This window comes from Perognathus longimembris, chromosome 1, assembly GCF_023159225.1.
Source record: "Perognathus longimembris pacificus isolate PPM17 chromosome 1, ASM2315922v1, whole genome shotgun sequence".
NCBI classification, from domain to species: domain Eukaryota; kingdom Metazoa; phylum Chordata; class Mammalia; order Rodentia; family Heteromyidae; genus Perognathus; species Perognathus longimembris.
In genome coordinates, this window is record NC_063161.1 from 19,484,664 (window position 1) to 19,507,401 (window position 22,738).

A 22,738-nucleotide genomic window follows, 5' to 3' on the forward strand; every position below is an offset into this window, starting at 1 on the left:
GGTCAGTGGAGACTCCCAGGGCTCCTTCCTCTATATTTGTCCTTGCTTTTCTTCCTCTTCCTGTATTTTATCAATTTATGTCCTTAGTTATAGAGAGAGACAGAGATAGAGATGTATGCCCACATCTTCAGTTACTTTCTTTTTTTTGCCCGGTGCCAGTAGCATTAATAATTTCCCTCTACTAGAATTCGCAGCTGCTTTGATGAATTTACTCTACCTCTTCATCTAAGGAAAGACAGCAATAATAGACTATGGCTTCCTAGACAGGATAGCCTAGTCTCGATAAGTGCTTTAGACTGAAGTAATTTGCTTTCATACTGGTAAGAACCAGGTTGCCTAGGCTCCCACTATTTACTAGCTCTGTGATTTTGGACAACTTAGTTTCTCTTTGCCCTCATTTACCCTTCTATTAAAAGAAGTGAGTGCTGGGAATATGGCCTAGTGGCAAGAATGCTTACCTCATATAGATGAAGCCCAGGGTTCAATTCCCCAGCACCACATATATAGAAAATGGCCAGAAGTGGCACTGTGGCTCAGGTGGCAGAGGGCTAACCTTGAGCAAAAAGAAGCCAGGGACAGTGCTCAGGCCCTGAGTCCACACGCTAGCACTGGCAACAAAAACAAACAAAAAAAATAAATAAAAGAAGAGTAGAAGAGAGACTTGTCCATATTTTCAAAGATTGTTGTAAAAAATAAATGATTATATACTGTTTAGAACAATGCCTGACCTAAATTCAGTGCTTAATAGATTTTTAACTGTTGTTATTGGTTTTCATGAAAATGAACAAGATCTTTAAAAATTATTATTATGGCATATTAGTTGTGTAAGAGGAGACTCATTGCATTATCTCCACACATGTAAACAATGTATCCTGGTCAATCTCCCCTTCCTCCACTGTTTCTCTTACCTCATTTCCCTCCTTCCTAAAACAGTTTCAACAGTTTGCCTTGTTCTGTTTTCATACATATTTATCCTCTTTCACTCTATTCTTTTGACCTCTTCCTTGCTGGTGCCTTCTCTATTGGAGCCTGTTTTACTTTCTCATCCTTTTTAAAAAAATGTGTATTAATTACACCAAGCAGTTTTGCTATAGCATTTCAGAGTACATATATTAATGCTTTGTTCAGAATAGCACTATCTAATGCAAGCAAAATCTTAATAATCTCAAATCAAGCTTTATATAACCTGATCAATAGGTACACGTTTTCAGTGTATCTTCTCTCTGATGACCAAGTATGAAATTTGCTTACATTTGTTTACATTTAAAATACTATAATGGAAAAATTTGAAAGTTGGCATCCTAGGACCTATGTTGCAGTCTTAGCTCTGCCACTTGCTAGCTTTATGACCTTACACAACTTAAAACAACTTAAAAACTCAGCTTGTTTACCCCCAATCTAATTTTACAGATCACAGGTGATTTAAATAAAAGGTGTGTACTACAGAAAGCTAAAATACACAGTTGAAGAAACCAGAGTATCAACAAACAATGCTGGATTGGATGGGTATTCACCTGCAGAAGAAAGCAAGTGGAGCCTTTCTATCACTATATACAAAATTTAACTCAAAGTGAATCATAGATCTAAATGTAAGACCTCAACCTGTAAAACCATTAGAAGAAAAAGAAAAGAAGAAATAAAACTCTTAGAAGAAAATGCAAGTGTAATTAACTCTATATTTGTGTTAGTCTTAGATACAATTGGGAAATCATAAATGATAAGAGGAAAATAATTACAGGCTTAAGCTTATAATACTATCTATTTGGGAGATGAGATTTGGGAATCACGTTTCAAAGAAGTGTAGGCATAAAAGTTCAAAAGGCTCCATCCTTACCAGTGGCTGAGTGAAGTCCCAGTCAACTGTCATTCCCAGTGACTCAAGGAAAATTAGAGCCCTCCATGACCTGGGTATAAAGTGAGATCCTACCTGGAAAATAAGGCAAAATAAGACTGGAGAGGTGGCTTGAGTTTTAAAGAGCACTTGCCCAGCAAGGATGAGGCCTTGAGTTCCATCCCTAGTATTGGAAAAAAAGAAAAGAAGAAAGGAAACAACAGTGAAAAAACCCTTAGAGATAGTCATGGTATAAATGCTTAAGAGTTCCATCATTTGAGAAGCTAAGGAAGATTGTAAGTTTGAAGCCAGTCTAGACTATATAACAAGACTGTATCTCAAAAAAACAAAAAAGCCTTTGTACCACAAAAGTAAGAAGACCATATGTAGGACAGAACAAAGTATTATCAAATATGTTTTTGACCAAGGATTTATAAGCAGACTATAACGAAATCCTATAACTGAATACTAACAAGATAAACAGCCTAGGCTTTTGGATCATAGGGGAACTCTATGTTTAGTCTTTTGAGGAACCTCCATTCTGCTTTCCAACCAAGCATTTCTTTTTAAGTAGTTTATCTCAGGCATTTTGTGACAGTAGCTAAAATCTGATTAGCACTAATTAGCATAGACAAGGACCCCCCACATCCAGCTGGGGCTGGAAGGTATGTTAGACTTTTATTTCCAATTGATATCCAAAAGAACATGGATATAGAGTTGTGGCTCAAGTGGCAGAGTGCTAGCTCTGAGCAAAAAAAAAAAAAAAAGCTCAGGGACAAATGCCCAGATCCTGAGCTCAAACCCCAGATCCATCACCTAAAACAAAAAAGAATTGATTAAGCATTAAAGAAATAAATATTCAGAAGAACAGACTGACAGTACTAGTAGACTCAGGTTCAGATGTGAAAGATAAAAGATGGCTATTTTAGCTGGGCACTTGCTAATCAGGAGATTGAGATCTGAGAGGATTGTAGTTTGAAGCTACCCCTGGCCAGAAAAGTTTATGAGACTGTGATCTCCAATTAACAACTGATTCTGGAGCTGTGGCTCAAGTGGTAGAGGACTCTACTTGAGCCCAAAAGCTCAGGCACAGCAACCAGGCCCTAAGTTCAAACCCCAGAACTGGAAAAAAAAATTACTTAATTAGGACAAGGACAAGGAAAGTGTAACAAATTGCCAGCAAGTTGAAGCTTAAACAACCTCTTCATAGGAGTGAGAGAAATGAGGGAGAAGAACAAGTCCTGTAGGAAATTTTTAAAGAAGATAAAGAGCCGACCAACACAATGAATTTGAATAGGGTTATCTCTTCCCTCTTATTCTCCCAGTTCATTGCTTTATTTTCATACATGCAGATAAACGACTTTACTCGCATTCACCCTCCCTATTAGCCTTGCCACTCCTATTGGTGCCAACCTTCCTCCCCTGAACCTACTTTACTTTTCCACCACTCATTTTTCTTTTTTCTTCTCAGTGTGTATAAATTGTACTACGGCATTTCACTATGGTATTTTGGATGTGCATATATTTTATTTTGCTCAGAATAACTATCTTTAATGCTTTTTCATTCCCTCCCAGTCTCTTACTTGTGAAGAGCTTTCATTAATATTCCTTATGCCATCTTTAAACATAGTTGCAAAGTATTTAGAAATTATTCACCCTCTATTTTTCTTTTTTCCTCTCTTTCCCATCTTACATTTTCCTAATTACTAATTATGTTCAACACTTTTCATATATTTGTTGACTATTCCTAGGTCTTTTTTAGTGAAATGTCTGTTCACATCATTTACAGCTGAATTGCTTGAGTTGTGTTTTCAAAGTTCTTGGTTTTCTGGATTCTAGTCTTTTTTTTTTTTTTGGCCGGTCCTGGGCCTTGGACTCAGGGCCTGAGCACTGTCCCTGGCTTCTTTTTGCTCAAGGCTAGCACTCTGCCACTTGAGCCACAGCGCCACTTCTGGCCATTTTCTGTATACGTGGTGCTGGGGAATCGAACCTAGGGCTTCATGTATGGGAGGCAAGCACTCTTGCCACTAGGCCATATCCCCAGCCCCTGGATTCTAGTCTTTTTTATTTTTGTTTGTTTGTTTGTTTTTACCAGTCCTGGGACTTGAACTCAGGGCCTGAGCACTGTCCCTGGCTTCTTTTTGCTCAAGGCTAGCACTCCACCACTTGAGCCACAGCACCACCTCCACCTTTTTTTTATATATGTGGTGCTGAGGAATTGAACCTGGGGCTTCATGTATACGAGGCGAGCACTTTATCACTAGGCCATATTTGCAGCACCAGATTCAGTCTTTTTAAAAACCATGATGTGAAAATTCTCCAATCTGTGCAGTTTATTACCTCTTAATAGTAGAACCACTTTGAGCCATAGTGCCATGCCAATTTCAGCTTTTTCTGAGTAGTTTATGGGAGAGAAGAGTCTCATAGACTTTTCTGCCTGGGCTGGCTTCAAACCATGATCATCAAATCTCAGCCTCTTGAGTAGCTAGGATTATGGGTGTGAGCTGCCAATATTCAGAAATTTTAGTTCAGCCCATACATCATAGCTCTCTCTAATACAGGCCCTGGTAGAGCAAGGTCCTAAAGATGAATGAAATAAAATGCAGATTAATGAATAAGATAGTGTTTTACCAAAAAGTGTGGGGGGGAACAAGAGACAGATATCAAAAATAAATTAACTTTGATTTGTTTTGTTTTTTTTTGGTGGGGGGGGGGAGAACTGAATCTAGGATCTTGTGCATGCTAACATGATCTGTCACTGATCTATAGCTCAAATTCTTAATGCATTTCTAATTTCGAAATATATACATTTGATAAGCATTAATCTTTCTAGTTACAGGTGGTAGTGACAAACACATCATAGAGAAGCACTAATTTGCCAAATGTTTTTCAAAACAAGTTTTAAAAATACACGTACTCATGTGTAGAAACACGTACACAGTCGTGGTTATCAGTGCATGACTGATAGATGATCCTCAAGGTCAGATTATGGTTAAAACTGCTTCCTGAGGAATGTGAGCTCTGTGGTTTCTCTTTTTCTAAGAAATGTGTACAAATGAGAGGATGGAGTTGAGTAAGAATTTAACTTATGAAACCTGTTAGTCTCCATCATTCAATAACCTATCTTAGAAAAGAGGAAGGATAATATGTGGATTGAGGTCAAATTCATCTAATTGTCTCTTTAAGGAAGTGACTCTGGCTCATGTAGTAGAGAGAGCACTTGCCTTGAGTGCAAAAAGTTTCAGGACAGAACTCAGGCCCTAAGTTCAAACACCAGGACTGGCAAGAAAAGAAAAACAGAGAGAGCGAGACATCTGGCTTCCGAGCTGCTGTCTGCTGTAGTAGCGACGGAGGAGCGAATTTAAAATGGGTGATGTTGAGAAAGGCAAGAAGATTTTTGTTCAGAAGTGTGCCCAGTGCCACACCATTGAAAAGAGAGGCAAGCACAAGACTGGGCCTAATCTCCATGGTCTGTTTGGTCGGTAGACTGGTCAAGCAGCTAGATTCACTTACACAGATGCCAATAAGAACAAAGGAATCACCTGGTGAGAGGATACATTGATTAGAGTGCTTGGAGAATCCCCAAAAGTACATCCCAGGAACAAAAATGATCTTCGCTGGCATTAAGAAGAAGGGAGAAAGGGCAGACTTGATAGCTTACCTCAAAAAAGCTACAAATGAGTAATAGCCACTGCCTTATTTATTTATTGCAAAACAAATGTCTCATGGCTTTTAATGTGTGCCATAATTCAATTGATCTCTCATACCAGATTTCATATCATGAATGGCTGGCAGAATATTTTTGGGCAGTCCTGATTTAAGTAAAACTGGCTTATGGTTAAGTGAATGTGATCTTAAAAAAAATACTGCCATTTGTTCCCCTTTAAAAAAAATAGTGCCATTTGTTTCCCTTTCTGTGATATGATTGGACTTACTAATGTTCAATTTTTCAACAAGTTAGGGAATACCATCTCCAAATCTGTCAGATTGGTTTTATATTCAGATTTATATAGCTAATTATGAGAACATCTTTTAAACATGGGGGAAAATCCCTTCACTGTCTGGCAATCAAGCAAAATTAACCTGTTTGAATTTGTGATCATTAACTTGTTAAAGGCAATGGTTGAAGATGAGGAAGCAATGTCTATATTTTTGGTCTTGACTAAGCCAATTTAATTAGAATTCCCTGTCTCTGAAATCTGCCTTTTACTTATTGAGAGATATTTTTGTGTAACTTATGTATAAATGTCAAATAAAGAATATTTAACACTTCTCAAAAAAAAGGAAAGGAAAGAAAAAGAAAAGGGATTTTTAAGAGCAGATAGGAGCAAGGTAAAACATCCTAGACTAGATTCTTCTCCACACTTAATTAGAAATTAATCATTCTTTAAAGTTTCTTTTCATAAATAGCTGGTTTCATAGTCTTCCTAATACTTTTTGTACAAAAAATTTATATTCTGATAAAAGGATTAGGACTTATTGGTATTACATGATAACTCTTCTGTAGGAAAATAAATATGAAAGCAGAGAAAAGATAGACATACAATCTGAAGTTATTTCAGTTACTTATGGAGGAGGAAGAAGAGAACCTTATGTAACAATTCATTTCATAAGAAGAGTATTTTATGTAAATACTACAGCATGTTTAGATTTGTTAAATCTTGGTAGATGTGTGCTTTATAAGGACAAGTTTACTAAAGAGAGATTCAACAGAGTTATCTCAGCATTTAGGAAAAGGGTCATGTGGCATGAAACACGTGGTATGGGAATGGAAAGGGAGATCTTAATAATTGTTGGGACCCCATCACCATTCCAGAAAGCTAGGAATTTAACAGTGCTTGGTCACCACAGAGGAAAGAATGGAGGAGAAACATGCATGCTTAAAAAAAAAAAAAAAGAGTAGAAAGGCAGGAGATTAGGAGGTAGTCTTTTAGCTAACATTGGGGGAAGAACAGAATTGACCCCTTTAGCTACTCTCAATTATGTCACCAAAGTATTTCTGGTGGATGGCATGTACTTTGAACCAGGTTATCCTTGGTTCTTTGGGTGCAACACTTAAGATTAGGATGCTGGTACAGCAAAAGAACCACCAGGAGTGGGGAGAGAGCAAGGACCATTTTATTAGCAAAGCAGAATTACACCAGGGCAGTGCATAATCCCATTCCCTCCTTGGTGGAGCTACATAGTATGAATTGTGTTCTAATAGGAAACATAAGAGTCAGAGCAAGTATGCATATGTAATGACTAGCACATAAAGGATCCTCATTCTTTTATGAGTTCATGATTTTTCAATGTACTCTTACCCACAGGATGAAGGTGCTGGAATGAAAAATAAAGCTTGTCACATTGCCAAGGAGATCATGAGCTCAGAGAAAGTGTAGGTATCAAGTTCACAATTCATAAGACTGTTTTCCCCCTTTTGGCTCATTAAAACATTTTTTTCATTGCTGTTTTTACAGGTTTGTGGATGTATTAAAACTTTTGCATATTGTAAGTATCTGCTAATATTTTCTTCAAGTCTGACTATCCACATTTGTTCTTTTCTTTCCTCAAAGTGATTTTAGCCTGCTTATACTTAAAAGAATGATTGGCATATGATTTCTAATACTTGGTTTAATATATTTTAACCTACACATTGTTTTTTGTTTGTTTCTTTTCCTCATCTTTTCTTTTCTCTTTCTCTCTTCTTGCTAGTATTGAGTCTTGAACTCAGGATCTCACATTCTTGCTTAGCTTTTTCACCCAGGCTGGTGCTCTGTTGCTTGAGCCACCTTTCAACTTTTTGCTGGTTAAATGGAGATAAGAGTCTTGAGGATTTGTCTGCCTGGGCTGGCTTCAAACCTCAGATCTTAGCCTCCTGAGTAGCTAGGATTATAGGCTTGAGCCACTGTCAGCCTTAACACATACAGACACACACACACACACACACACACACACACACACACACAGACACATATAGACATTTTCTAAAATTTCTCATGTATAATTTATCTACCTTGTCCTGACATAAATATCTATATCTATAGACATACCTATCTATCTAGATCTAGATAAGTATACCAGATAACTGAATAGAACCTTTATATATGTTTCTCTAAAGTCTAAAATCTCTGTCACCATAAAAAGCTTCATTTTCTTTCTTCTCCCTCCCTCTGCCCCTACTTCTTCCTCTCACCCTTCCTCTCCCCTCCACCTCCTGTTTATCCTCCCCTTCTCCCTCTCCCTTTGCCCCTCTCCCTTCTCCTCTACATCCCCCTTCTCCCTATCCCCCCTCCCTTTCCTTCTCCCTTATCTCCACCTCCCTCTCTCCTTTCCCTTTTCCTTTTCCCTTTCCCTCTTTCTCCTCCCTCCCCCTCTTCTTTTCTCTCCTCTCTTTTTCTCCCTCCCCATTCCCCTCCTTTTCCTTCCCCGTCTTTCTTCTTCTTTTGTATGTGTTTTTGTATGCCAGTACTGGATGCTTGAACTCAGGGCCTGGGCACTGTCCCTGAGCTTTATTTGTGCAATGCTATTGCTCTATTACTTGAGCCACAGCTTCACATCTGGGTTTTTTTTGGTGGGGGGGGCAGTAAATTGGTGATAAGAATCTCACAGACTTTCCTGCCTGGGCTGGCTTTGAACCTTGATCTTAAGATCTCAGCCTACTGAGTAGCTAGGATTATAGATGGAAGCCACTGGTGCCTAATTTCTTTTTCATTTTTTCTTTTCTTTCTTTTTTTCTTTTTGCTGTGATCTCTTTTTTCATTTTTAGAGAATTAAACCAAGGGTCACACAAATGTTAGCACACAATGTACCACTGAGCTAACGTCCTACCCCATATAATAAAGTGGTTTTAAAGTGACTATATCTTCATGGACATTTGCTCTTCTGTCTGAATAACTGCTAGATACAGATACTTGCAATTAGGCATTTTTACAACTACTTGAGGTTATGCTTTTAATTTTTATAATGGTCGACTTGAACAGACCTATCAAGAAACAATTATATCTGACCACATATTCATTTTTCTCATGCATTTTTTTGTGCCTTCACGTTTGTATGGATTGGCAGTTAAAGTACTTTTTGTGTTACTCTATTACAATTGTATTTCAGCAAGATATTAAGACTTACCAAAAGGAGTAAAGTCAAGGGAAAAATGAAAAAAAGAAATTCAAGTAAAAATTTTTACTTACATATGGTATAACTATTAACATCCTAAGTTAAATATAATTGTGGAGAAATAGAAGGTTCACAAAATGTATACCCATTATGTTTCTGTAAAGAGTATGATTACTTTCATTTTCTCGTTTCACAAATCTGTATCAACATGAGAAGTCAGTTTACACTTAGGGGTTATTGCATTCACCAAATGAGTTGCTGTGCTTTTCCCTTGGTCCAGCAGACTGAGAAAAAACAAAACAAAAAAAACCCCTCTGGATTTGGGAACAGTTTCTAAAAGAAAATTCATTACAGTCCTAATTGTTTTTAGAAAGTATTTCCACGTGAATAGTTTCTCACAATAACTCTTAATTCTGTTAGTAAGTAACTTCTTTTTAAGTAACTTCTATCCTTTTAAATATAATGTAGTCTTGGAGATGATGGCCTACATCTGTAAGCCCAGTACTCCAGGAGGTTAAAGCGGGAAGATCATCAGTCAAGGCCTGCTTGGGCTACAGAATAAGCCTCTGTCTCAGAAAAACAAAACAAAAAACACAACTCAAAACCAACAATTTTTAAAAGGACGATTCAATACTTCATCACCCAGACAAATTTGTTGAGTTTTAAATAACCACTTTCCAAAAAAGCTCCTGGTATATGTGCAGCTGTAATTGGAACAGCTCCATTATACCTTAATCAGTTGATAGAATTAACCAGTATGGTTGGTAATGTGGCGTAGTGGCAGAGTGCTTGCCTCGCATACATGAAACCCTGGATTCAATTCCTCAGCATCACATATACAGAAAAAGCCAGAAGTGGTGCTGTGACTCAAATGATAGTGTGCTAGCTAGCTTTGAGCAAAAAGAAGCCAGGGACAGTGCTCAGGCCCTGAGTTCAAGCCCCAGGACTGGCTAAAAAAAAAAGTTACTTAGGATGTAGTATGATCATTTCATATTGTTATTATAGAGAAAATTGGAAATTTGGGATAACAGATTGATTTCACTGGTGCTTATGAAAGCTATCAAAAGGATTGTGCATATAGGAAGAGACAATTTTGTTGGGGAAATAGTTTCATTTTAAAACAAAAGTAAGATTGTTAAGGTGGGTCTTTTTGCTCAGCCCTCTATTTTTACTTCATGGATTTTCATTAATTTCTACATCCTTACATGGCTCTTTGACCTCAGCAGCTGCTTTGCTTTTGCTTAATGTGAAGTGATTCTTTCTTAGTGATTCCTCCTCATAGAGCTCTGTCCATATGTCCCTGTGGTCTTTGTAATTCACTGTATTATGGTAGTGGTTAAGTAGTACCCAAGGGTCAGGAATCCCATTTGGGACAGCTGGTAATTAAGTCATATATTCCTTTTTGGCTCTGAGATACAAAGCCTGACCCTATGAACAAGGCCATCTGGTTTGTGCTTCATTGCCTCTGGTGTTCATATTTGATTTTATTTGCATTGACTTGCTTAGACCTTTCCCCAGTGATCAGAGCTGGCAAGGCTAGAATGTTAATACCTTAGAGGAATTAAAGCTCCATTTCAAGATCTCTGGTCCTTTTTTTTTTTTTAGAGGGAGGGTGATAGTTTGAGGACTGTTAAGAATAGTCTTATGATATGCTTTCTCATTTCTACCTTTAAAAATTCCAACTTGAACAAGCATTTGATTAATGTGGCCAGAAACTAGGGCACAAGTGGCTCTGTTTTGCATATGGAATCTTTGGTGGGTTTTATGTAAAAAATACTGAGTATAAATAGCTGATACCACTAACCTCTAGACTGCCTAATGTTTTTTCACTCCCATGTTTTATTTTAATTATGCAGATAGAAAGTGGAAAAGAAAACTCTTCTAATTTCTGAAATGCTAGTTCTGTTGTCTTGTATTCTCACTGATATAGTTAAGAAAGGATTGGTAAAAATAGATACTTCTGCTCAAAAATAGTTTTGTTTCTGGCTCTTTGGTGTCATTACACTTTCCTAAATTATCCTGGCCATCAGAATTTAGACTAACTAGGCACATGTTGTAATCATCCTCTTTATTAAAAGAAGATGTTACTTCCTTCCAGTGGCACCCCTTTGGACAAATGTTGATGTTAATGAAATGCTGAGAAGTTTAAGATTCTAGGTGTAGTCCCTATGGGATTGGGTACATCTGGCCATGGGGTCAGAGTGCATTGCTTTTAGGGAACAGCCTAATAGATAAGGAAAGGAAATTGGAGGGCACCACTGCTGTATGTGATTATGGAGACCATAAGTTACAAATGGAGCCCTTGGCATGAGTTCTGTGGGCCTGGAGGAAGGGTACCATTTTTGGGGAGAATGGAGAGGAATCAACACTAGGATTGAACTCAGAATCTGTAACTTAACTATATACCCAGCAAAGGGGATCCTTTTCTGGCTCTTGTAGGTATTAAATTTCTCTTTTAGCTGGGAATATGGCCTAGTGGCAAGAGTGCTTGCCTCGCATACATGAAGCCCTGGGTTCAATTCCCCAGCACCATATATATATATATACATAAACAACGGCCAGAAGTGGCGCTGTGGCTCAAGTGCAGAGTGCTAGCCTTAAGCAAAAAGAAGCCAGGGACAGTGCTCAGGCCCTAAGTCCAAGCCTTAGGACTGGCAAAAATAAATAAATATTCTCTTTTACTCTAAGATACTATTATTCATACTTAAAAAGATTTCATGGGCCATCAGTTCATCCAGAGCTACCTACAAACATCTAGTAGTCCTAGACAAAAGTCAAACTTTACCTGGTGTGGGATATTTGGAGGCGGCCTTCTTACTGGCCAGCCTACTTTGCATTTGGGTAGTCTTTGTTAAATGTGTCTTACTTGAACAAGTTTCCTTTTTAGCAAAGGTGGCAGACACGTGGAATGTAGAGTCTGACAGAAGCTGTGTCAAACTGGGTCCTTAAGTTACTTAGCAGCTAACATGGACTGTCACTGTCATGGCTAAGGAAATGCCTTCCAACTGGAAAACAAAAGCTATCCTGTTGCCAAGGGATAAACATAATCATCATTTATCCTTCTAGAAAAAGGATAATGTTTATTGCTTTACTGTTGAGCAAGAAACTAAATTATGTTCATAATTTAAATGGTAAAACAAAACTACAAAAATCCCAGAAAACATTTGCGATGTTTTGAAAATATATGGAGACTTTATTCATAATTGTATTCTATAGTTCTGCCTAATAGCAGACTAGTGGCTTTCAAAAGTGTTAAGTAGCTCTGTTTCCTCTTAGTAAATATGAGTGCTGATTGAAGCAAGCTGTTGGGTGGGACTGGCCAACATCCATTTGCTTTCTGGAAATGTTTTGTGTGGTTTTTTTGGATTGCAGGCTATACAAATTATAAACTTTTGTTTTATATTCTATTAATAGGTTATACAAGTTGGTTCTTTAGTTACTAATGTAAGCATTTAGTTCCTTTGGACTAGTGTGACTTGGACCAATAAAACTGATTCCAGGTATTGAGTCCTAAAATGCATCAGTTAAACAAACCTAAGAGGACTCAACTTGCTTAAAATAGCCAGACTTGAGGGCTGGGGATGAAACTCAGTGGTAGAGCCCTGGGTTCAGTCTTTAGATAATATGTGCTTATTGGAAGCAGGTATTAAAAGGATTAGGAAGGAAATGATATCTTTTAAAATTTGATTTGGCCAGTGAACCCCAGAAAGGAAAGCAATTAAAGAAAAGGTAAAGGAGTATAAAGTGGGAGAAGGTGGAGAAGAAAGAGTAATAGGTGGAATGAATTTGATCATTATATATTGTATTCACGTATGGAATTATTACAGTGAAATTGCTTTGTACAATTGATATATGCTAACAATAAAATAATAAAATGTTTAACCGAAGTTAAAGCCATTTACTTTGAGATTTTTTTGTTGAAACTATTACTAAGAAGGAATTTGTCTTTGTTTTTTTAATCCTCTGGTGGCTGAACAGATTCCACTATTGTTTCACTTGCTTCTTGAGGCCCACCCTCAAGGACAATGAAATCTACACAGACACTTCACTTCTGGAGTGATAGATTGTGGATGGTATTTACCTATATTAAAAGATAGCAAAAAACAATTCTCACAGGGAACAGAAGATTAAAAATATTATGAAGAGGACCATTTTCATTTGTGGAAAGTATAAACCCTAATGAGGGGAATTTAAGACCTTGAGGTAAAATTCTTGATTGTGTTCACTGTCTGCTTTGCAGACAGCATTATGCATGATATCTAATTGAAGTCCAAGAGTATTTGACCCGTTTGACAAAAGAGGAAGATGAGGCTAAGCCAAGCAAACAGCAAATAAGAACAAGGGTTAGATTATGGGTTTGGATGATCAAGCCATGTGCTTCCTTCCGTGTTTTTCACTTAGTGTCATTTAGAGTGCTTCAATTATTGGGAGATTTCTGCTGAAAAATGAACAAAGGGCCTTTTTCTTTTTGGTGGTATTGGGTTTAAAGTCATGACTGCGTGCTTGCTGGTCAAGTGCTGTACTATACAAGCTACTCCCTTATCCAGTTTTAATGTAATTTATTTTTCAGATACAGTCTCACACTTTTGCTCAGACTGGCCTTAGATCATGATCTTCCTTTTTCCCTCACTTGAGTAGCTAGGATTATAGGCTTGTACCACCACACACAGTTTGTTCTTTTCGATTATGTCTTGCTAACTTTAGCCTGGGCTAACCTTAAACTGTAATGCTTTTATGTCTACTTCTAAGTAGCTGGGTTTATAGGAGTGAGCCTCCACATTCAGCAGAGGAACTCATAAGTCAGAAATAAAACTAGTTAAGATCTCCTAGAGAGACTTTAAAAGCAAATGGGTTGTGTTTATATGACAACACTGGAGTAACTTTAAAGTCTAAAGTTGTAATATAATTTCCATATATCTTCTTTGTTAAGTTTGGAGACCGAACTAAAAGATGTAAGATAATTATAGTCTGCTTTAAAATCTGATAGCTTTGTAATTTATATCATTTTAGGGGCAGAAAAGCTTTTTTTAAAAATCAGGTTTTATGTATGTGTATATTGTTTTACCTCCTTTCTACTGTAACAGGACTTCCGGGATGCTGTAGCCCATGCTTCCCGGCAACTTGGAAAGCCAGTAATTGAGGACCGGATCCTAAATCAGATCTTGTACTACCTACCACAGCTTTATGAACTCAACCGGGATCTGCTAAAAGAGCTGGAGGAAAGATTGTTGAACTGGTAAGAGGAGTGAGTTTCAGGCTTTCCAAGTGTTTCTAATTTTAGATGAAATTGTAAGGGTATTGATATTCTTTATACTAAGTTTCAGCATATCGTATTTCTTTGGTAGCCAGCTGTAGATTGATGGTTTTGGGTGGCCAGCCCTTGGCATACTGAGCTCAATATACGTCATTAAAAAATATGTAGTAATGCTTGTTCAGAAGCAAGAAGGATCCATATTCAGCCAATTCAACTCTTCCTATAGGAACATGATTGATAGTGTACATTGGAAAGTTGTTACTGACTTTATATTTACTATATTTCTGTGGAAAGCTTAATTTTTAACTTAAATATCTCATGGAATTTCTAAAGTTGCAGATCATGAAAAGATTTTGAAAAGAGACCAGTCATTGTTTTGCAAAGCCAAAATTATGTGTGTCTGACTATATAGAGGAGGATATGGATTTCAGAACAAGAAAAGAATGTGGATGCTGGTGGATCATATCTGTAATCTTAGCTACTTAGGAGGCTGAGCTCTGAGGATCGTGGTTCAAAACCCAGGCAGGAAAGTCTATGGGGCTCTTATCTCCAGTTAGTCACAAAAAGGCCAGAAGCTATGGCTCAAGTGGTAGAGCACCAGCCTTGAATGAAAAAGCCAAGGGACACTGTCCAGGCCCCGAGTTTAAGCCTTAATACCAGCACAAACAAAAAGAACAGAAAAAAAAACAAAAAACCAGAATTTTAGTGTTAGAAGCTACTTCCACTGGATAAAAGAGAGTAAGTGGAAGTGTTAGTAACATCTGTGGAAGTACACAGAAAGATTAGGCTAGGATTAATGTCATTGAAGTCTGTGGGGAACACAAAATGATTAGAGTAATGAATGTGGATTGAGGTTTAACTTGGGGGCAAACTGCTTGCCCCTCATGTGTGAAGCTCTGGGTTGGACTCCAGTGCTGGAGAGAAAAAAAAGTATCACTTTTTAAGTTATAATTTCTATCCAAGCTTTCTTTATATATAGCCTCCAAAAGTTACTTCTGCCTGTTTTGGGAATATTATGCCTCTGCATGGTAGGAAAATATGCTAGATAAGTAATTAATACTTAACTCTACCCTAGGTATAAAACAACATAATTAAAGACTGAGAAATAACTAAAAGTTTTTTAAAGTCATCACAGAAATAAAGTATAACTACAAAAATATATAATTTCTTATAAAAATTTACCTTAATATATATTAACTAGCTTTAAAGATACACATATTTGTGTAAACATTGTAAAGAGGTTTAAATGTATTTTGTTTTTGTATAATTACTTTTGCTTATACTAAAAAGTTTTGTCCAGTTTAGATATATAGATATTCTGTGTTCAGATATTAAGTATCTCTGAGAACCAGGTTAAATTAATGAAAGAACAACAATAACAACAACTGTAATTATTGAAAAAGCTCCACTTATTACTAACCTGAAACTCTTAGTCTTTGGTCATTGTCTATTAAAATGTGTTTCCCTGGGGGACTTTGTGACAAGATATTCTTTGATGTTCTTATTGTTTAGAATAACAATTTCATGGGGCTGGGAATATGGCCTAGTGGCAAGAGTGCTTGCCTCCTACACATGAAGCTCCCGGTTCGATTCCCCAGCACCACATATATGTAAAACGGCCAGAAGGGGCGCTGTGGCTCAGGTGGCAGAGTGCTAGCCTTGAGCTGGAAGAAGCCAGGGACAGTGCTCAGTGCTCAGGCCCTGAGTCCAAGGCCCAGGACTGGCCAAAAGAAAAAAAGAATAACAATTTCATGTTCAACCAAGTTTTATATATGTACTTCACTAGTCTGTACTCTAAATAAGGAGAGTACACCTCCATGTGAAAATAGAAAAGGCTTTCTGAGAGCAGACATTTTAGTGGGAGAAAGACCAGGTCAGTAGATAAGAAAAATATCATAACCAATTTTTGATCCATAGAGACTTATGTGATACTGGGGTATTGAGTGAAAACTGGTAGCCAATGAAGGCCCTGAAAGAGGGTGGAGCCTTTAAACTGACAGCTGAGTCAAAATGAGCAGCTAGTTGGGCTCTATGTTGCCTAGCATGTAGAACCATTAGTAAGTCTGCAAGGTTGGAATTCTGGTATGTTCAAAGAATGTAAAGAAGGACATTGTTGTTGGAGAGTAGTTGGAAAAGGGCTGAGAGTGGTGGCCTGGGTCAGACTGATAGGCAGCAGTTGCCTCTGAGGGCCTGTGTACACTAAAGTAAAGTGTTTGTCTTTATCTTACATGTAATGGAAGTGTATTAGAAATCACAGGATACAGTGTATGTGTTTTAGACTCTATGGCATCACTGAAGAATGGGATGGAGGAGACAAGGATGGGAGTAGGGAGAACAGAGAGCTGGCAGAGTCCAGTCAAGGTGTGATGATGACAGGGGAATGAACAGATAGATGGCCTAGTTATGCCTTGAACACATTCATGATTCTTTTATGTTTTCATTTATCTTTCCTCTTCATAGGACTGAACAACAAAGAATTGCTGATATCTTTGTAAAGAAGGGACCCTATCTAAAAATGTATTCTACTTACATCAAAGAATTTGATAGGAATTTAGCTTTGCTGGATGAGCAATGCAAGAAAAACTCAGGTTTTGCTGCTGTTGTTAGAGAATTTGAGGTATTTGCTACTATTTAATTCTGAACATTTCTTTTTCATTTTTTTAAAAAAGCTCTAATAATAGTCTGCTGTCATCAAATGAAGCTTGAGAACAAAGGTATTAAAATATAATCTCTCCTAAGTCAAAGAAGGAATTGATCAAATAAAATAGTGAAAATTCAGTGTAGAGGGGCTGGGGATATAGCCTAGTGGCAAGAGTGCCTGCCTCGGATATACGAGGCCCTAGGTTTGATTCCCCAGCACCACATATACAGAAAACGGCCAGAAGCGGCGCTGTGGCTCAAGTGGCAGAGTGCTAGCCTTGAGCGGGAAGAAGCCAGGGACAGTGCTCAGGCCCTGAGTCCAAGGGCCAGGACTGGCCAAAAAAAAAAAAAAAATTCAGTGTAGAAAATTTAATTCTGAAAATCCACTATTGAATCACTGGGTTATTTGGGTTTGGAAAACTAATAATTTGATGAGACTTTAAAAGAAGTTGTAGTATAATGCACTATCATCAACTTACCATTTTTAACCATTTTTAAGCATGTTATTCAGTAGTGTTAAGTATATAGGCTTTATTGTGCAACCACACCCCCAGAAAAGGTTTCATCTTACAAATATAGATCTTTCACCACTAAACATTAACATTTCTATTCTCTTCCTGGCAACTACCATTCTGTTTGCTGTCTCAATTAATTTGAATATTCCAGAGAATTTTTTTTTTTTTTTTGCCAGGCCTGGAGCTTGAACTCAGGGCCTGTGCACTGTCCCTGACTTTCTTTTGCTCAAAGATAGCACTCTACCACTTGAGCCACAGCACAACTTCTGGCCTTTTCTGTTTATGTGGTACTAAGGATTCGAACCCAGGGCTTCATGCCTGCTAAGAAAGCCTACATCTACAAAGCCACATTCTCAGCCCCAGAGTATTTTTAACTTAACCTTTCCTTCCATTTTTTCTGGCAACCATTTCCTTTAGGTAAATAAAAGCACAGTTCCTTTAGATCAGCAAATGACACTATGCTTAGCCCCAGGTTCTATCATTAGCACACCCAAAAAGCCAACAACAACAACAACAAAATCCCAACAGGTGGTTCTACAGTCAATTATTGTAAGGTCATTCATGTAAAAAAAATTGTTTATATCCCTCAACTTTGCAAGAAAGGGAGTGCCTAGCTGGGTGCAAGTGGCTCACACTTGTAATTCTAGGTACTCAGGAGGCTGAGTTCTGAGAATTGACCAGCTGAGGCAGGAAAGTCTGTGAGACTTATCTCCAGTAAACTATCAAAAAGCCAGAAGCCGGAAGTGGAGCTGTGGCTCAAGTGGTAGAGTACTAGTCTTCAGCAGAAAAAAAAAAAAAAGAAGGAAGGAAGGAAGGAAGGAAGGAAGGAAGGAAGAGAAAGAACAAAAGAAAGAAAGAAGCCCAAGGACAATGCTCAGGAACAGAACAGAAAAGAAAGAGAATGCTTAGCAACAATGCTCTCTTTAATTTCTCCAAGTCTTCCTATCACCATCCTGTTGTTACCATGAGTATATTAAATCACGAGGATCTTGATTATTGTTTGAATATGATTCCTAATAGTTTGATTTCTACTTCCTTTTGCGGAGGACATGGTCTCTTGGTGTTTGTTGGTATTGCATACATTGGCTATTGCCCCTCTGAGCTGGAGCTGCTGAGTAGAAAATGTAGACTGGCTACCATGCTCTGTGAGAGCTCTGTGAAGGTGTTTCCTAAGAGCCAGTAGTGGTGGGCTTGGTAGTCATTTTGCCCATGGTTTCCTTTGCCACATAACATCTATGTCTTATGATAAAGGAATCCTGTAGAGTTGTTGCTCCTGGAGTTGTTTAACTTTTGGCTTACTGAACATTTGAACCTTGGTTTCTTTTTTTTTTATTCAAATTTTTATTATCAAACTGATGTACAGAGAGGTTACAGTTTCATATGTTAGGCATTGGATACATTTCTTGTACTGTTTGTTATTTTTGAGAAAACATTATGTTTACTTTGAATGCCTTTTTGTTTCAGATGAGTCCTCGCTGTGCCAACTTAGCCCTCAAGCATTACCTGCTCAAACCAGTTCAGAGGATTCCCCAGTATAGGCTGCTTCTGACAGGTGAGCATCTTCAGCACCCTACCAGCCACTAAACCCTCAGTACCCTATTGATGCTCCATCTTCTTAAGAATGCCCATTTCATATCTCTCCAGCAAGCACTACCTAATATATATGGGTGTATTGATTGTTTAGGTTTTCCCATATCCATCACCTGAACTGAACTGCTTTCAGTTTTTTTTTTTTTTATCTTTTTGTATACATTCTTACTTCTGGGCATTCATATGTATAAAGGCTTTTGCTCAGAACATCATTCATCATCCCAATACCACATCCTTGTGTATTTTACCTGAGTAGTACTATTGATCTCAAAAAGATATTTTCCCAACTACTCAAGGGTTTTTATTTTAGCATAATACTGTCATGGCCCCTATTTGTTTTGTCAGAGGGTTTTTATAAAGATTGACCAATGAGCTAAATTACATGGAAAGTGTTAGCTGCTATTTTTACTAATTTCAGTTTCTTTATTATTATTATTATTATTATTATTATTATTATTATTTTGGTTTCCTGTTTATCATTTGTCAGTATCTTCTGCAAATTTTTAGAACTGTCTGTTTAGTTTATGATTGTAATAGTTAAAAAAGGAAAAAGGAAGGAAAGAAGGGAGTAAGAGAAGTAAGAATGGATGGAAGAAGGAAAGGAAGGAAAGAAGGAAGGGAGGGAGAGAAGGATGAAGAAGGAAAGAAAGAAGGATGGAACGAAGTAGAAATAGGGTGATTTGGGTGAGGCACATGTTAGTTAGAGGTTTATATTCTGTAGTTTATCATTCAGTTCCTCAACATAGCTATGCAAATATCATGATATCATTTCCATAGATGAGCTGACAGGTTTAATAGAGATTATGTTTTGCATTACCAGAAAAGTTAATATACGTCTAACAAATGTTACTCAAGCCTCTGGAATATTTGCTGAAAAAATTTATGTCTAAGTGCCTTAATATACATATGTAATGCGGATTACACATTGAATCAAAATGGATGACATTAAAATGCCACAATGTTTTCAGTGAATGTGTATAATGTAAATAGAGTTCAAGGTACTTGATTCTGATTAACGGCCTTAAGAAATGATGTAGTCTGGGTGCAGTGGCTCACGTGAGGTCTGTAATCTTAGCTACTCAGGAAGCAGAGATCAAGAAGATTATGTTTTGAATCAAACATAGGCAAAAAGTTAGTGGGACCCCTATCCCAATCAGTAAGCTGGGCATGGTGGTATATCTGTGATCTCAGCTACTCAGAAGGGCTTAGGAAATATCTGAGCCTCACAACCAATACCAGTAACAACAACAATAAAAAGTCATGCTTGGGAGCTGGGAATATGGCCTAGTGGCAAGAGTGCTTGCCTTGCATACATGAAGCCCTGGGTTTGAATCCTCAGCACCTTATACATAGAAAAGGCCAGAGTGGTGCTGTGGCTCAAGTGGCAGAGTGCTAGCCTTGATTGAGCAAAAAGAAGCCAGGGATGGTGCTCACGCCCTTAGTTCAAGCCCCAGGACTGGCCAAAGAAAAGAAAGAAAGAAAGTCATGCTTGTTTGCTTCATTGAATGGTAGAAAAGGTAGCAGATAAACCCTAGGAAATTATGATCTCCCCATTTTCCACTTTTTTTTTGTTTTGTCCTGGTCCTAGGGCTTGAGCTCGGGGCCTTGGTGCTGTCTCTGAGCTTTTGTGGTCAAGGCTATTGCATTACCACTTGAACCACAGCTCTACTTCTGGCTTTCTTGGTAGTTAATTGGAAATAGGAGTCTCAAAGACCTTCCTGCTTGGGCTGGCTTGGAGCCATGTTCCTCAGATCTCAGCTTCCTGAGTATGATTACAGGAGTAAGCCACTGGCATACCTCTTCCTTTCTATTTCCCATTACAAAGAAGCTTCCGGACTTCTAGCTTGCCTAGTGCCTAGACACTGGGAAGAGGTAGTCTTGCTTTTCATACTCAGAACCTACCACCCAAGGTGTGTCATTGCTTAATTTGAATTTCTATCTGTGAGTAGCCTTTCTCTCTGGAATGACATAAAGCAAACCAAACAGTTTGAAGATATCCTGGCCATCTGTACTTTCTTTCCTCTACTTTTGGCTGAGCTTTGGAATACACAGGACAAAAGAAAGTACTGATACACATGATGTGTTTTTGTTAGATAAATCCATTGCTCTATCATAAAACACTATTGAATAGTGTAGGATATTTCCACAGCTGTCAAACAAGTGCTATTTTCTGTGGCAAAAGACAGCTAAGATTAGGATTCTGAAAATTTAGTGTAAAAACATTTCCCCACATAGTAGCTTATGTACATAGTGATAAAGCTTACCCATGTTTAATTCTGGTGGCATGTTGAGTTTGGTTTTAGTGGAGAAAAGGTGAAATGGCAAAAGCAAGTTAAATTTTTTTTTTTTTTTTGCAGGTGCTGGGGCTTGAACCCTCAGTGTCCTTGTGTTTTTGTGCTCAAGGCTAGTGCTCTACCACTTGAGCCACAAGCTTTTTTGGGAGGGGGGTAGTTATTTGGAGATACGAGTATCATGTACTTTCTTGCCTAGGCTAGTTATGAACTGGGATCCTTAGATCTCAACCCCCTAAGTAGCTAGGATTACAGATGTAAGCCCACGGCATCCACCTCTAAAAATTCTTGGTATCTTCTCTCATTCTTCATTCCTTCCTTCCTTCTTTCCTCTCTCCTTCCCTTTTGTGTGTGTGTGGGGGGCGGGGGCTTGAACTCGGGGCCTGAGCTCTGTCCCTGAGCTCTTTTGCTCAAGGCTAGTGCTCTGGTGGTTAATTGGAGATAAGAGTCCCACAGACTTCCCAAAACCCAGGCTGGCTTTGAACCACAATCCTGACCTCAGCCCCCTGAGTAGCTTTACAGGCATGAGCCACTGGCGCCTGGCTCTAAAAATTCTTTTTAAGAAAATAGATTTCATTTTTGAGACTGATATTTTTAGTTTTGATCTGTCTCTTAATCTTAAACCACGTTTCCCTGTTTCTTAAAGTGGAAAATGCTATCCATTGTTTGATGTACAGCTCCCTTATGTCCAAAGTAGGTCCTCAGCAATTATGGATTCATTGAGAGGCAAAACTAATGAATAGCTTTTCAAGCTCCCAGAGTACTAAAATTAGAGGTTGCATAGGTGGTATTCTTTGTCCTGTGCTTTTCTAACATTGACAAACTCTTCACTTCCTCTGAGTCTGACCTGCAGTCCTTCATTCTCTGTGAAGCCATCTCTGATTTCTCTCATTCTTGTGACCCTGTTTTACTATTAGTGTTTTGAAGACAATATCTTTTTATCAAAGGGAAAGCACAAGTGGAAAATGAAATGTCCTGTCCAAAAGCTACACAGATAGTATTTATTAAGGCACCTAAGGTCCTATGATCCTAAGGAGGTGAATGCTAAGGGCTGGTTTTATACTCTTACTTAAAATTTTAATTTTCCAACACGCACTTTATGATGGTTTGATTGCTCCCTACTTTGTATTTCTCTGCTGCTGCCTAAGCTTCCTTGTCTAAGACTTTAGATTTTTTACAAGTTGGAAATTAAGTCTGAAGTTTGCATCTATTTAAATATTAACTGGGTTACTTATCATTGAGTAAACAAGCTGAAATGATTTAATCCTCCCAACTGCTGTGTGACGTAAGTACTTTTATTTCCATGTTGGGATTTGAAGTAATTCCAATTACACAGAGTGTACTGGAGGAGAAAGGAAGAGAGTCTTTGAGGCAACTGCTGATGTTGATTTATTGTGAGTTTTTGGCAGAGAAGGAAATAGAATCCTTCCTGACTCGGTATAAGTAGATTTGTACCCAGCTTGGTTTCTTGGGAGGGGAAGATTGAGAAATACATAGATGAAGGACTGATAAGACCAGATGG

The 22,738-nt window shown here is 38.0% G+C and overlaps 1 protein-coding gene, 1 long non-coding RNA gene and 1 pseudogene across 3 annotated transcripts in view; 2 read left to right on the plus strand and 1 right to left on the minus strand.

Annotated features, from left to right (window-relative positions):
• The window catches only part of Fgd6 (FYVE, RhoGEF and PH domain containing 6), a 98,381-nt gene that overhangs the window by 38,909 nt on the left and 36,734 nt on the right, over window positions 1–22,738 (plus strand). The window contains exons 4-8 of one of the 2 annotated variants that reach the window (XM_048358118.1): window positions 7,141–7,208; window positions 7,291–7,321; window positions 14,011–14,162; window positions 16,641–16,797; window positions 18,800–18,887. In XM_048358118.1, coding sequence (XP_048214075.1) covers window positions 7,141–7,208; window positions 7,291–7,321; window positions 14,011–14,162; window positions 16,641–16,797; window positions 18,800–18,887 — 496 coding nt within the window. The remainder of the gene's footprint in view (window positions 1–7,140; window positions 7,209–7,290; window positions 7,322–14,010; window positions 14,163–16,640; window positions 16,798–18,799; window positions 18,888–22,738) is intronic. The other variant, XM_048358128.1, reaches the window with a different exon arrangement.
• Window positions 1,631–16,680, minus strand: LOC125360145. The gene is made up of 3 exons (XR_007212658.1): window positions 16,567–16,680; window positions 2,709–2,712; window positions 1,631–1,642 (listed from the first exon to the last, which is right to left on the minus strand). It is a non-coding gene; the product is annotated as an uncharacterized LOC125360145 (long non-coding RNA).
• Window positions 5,132–5,582, plus strand: LOC125360134 (annotated as a pseudogene).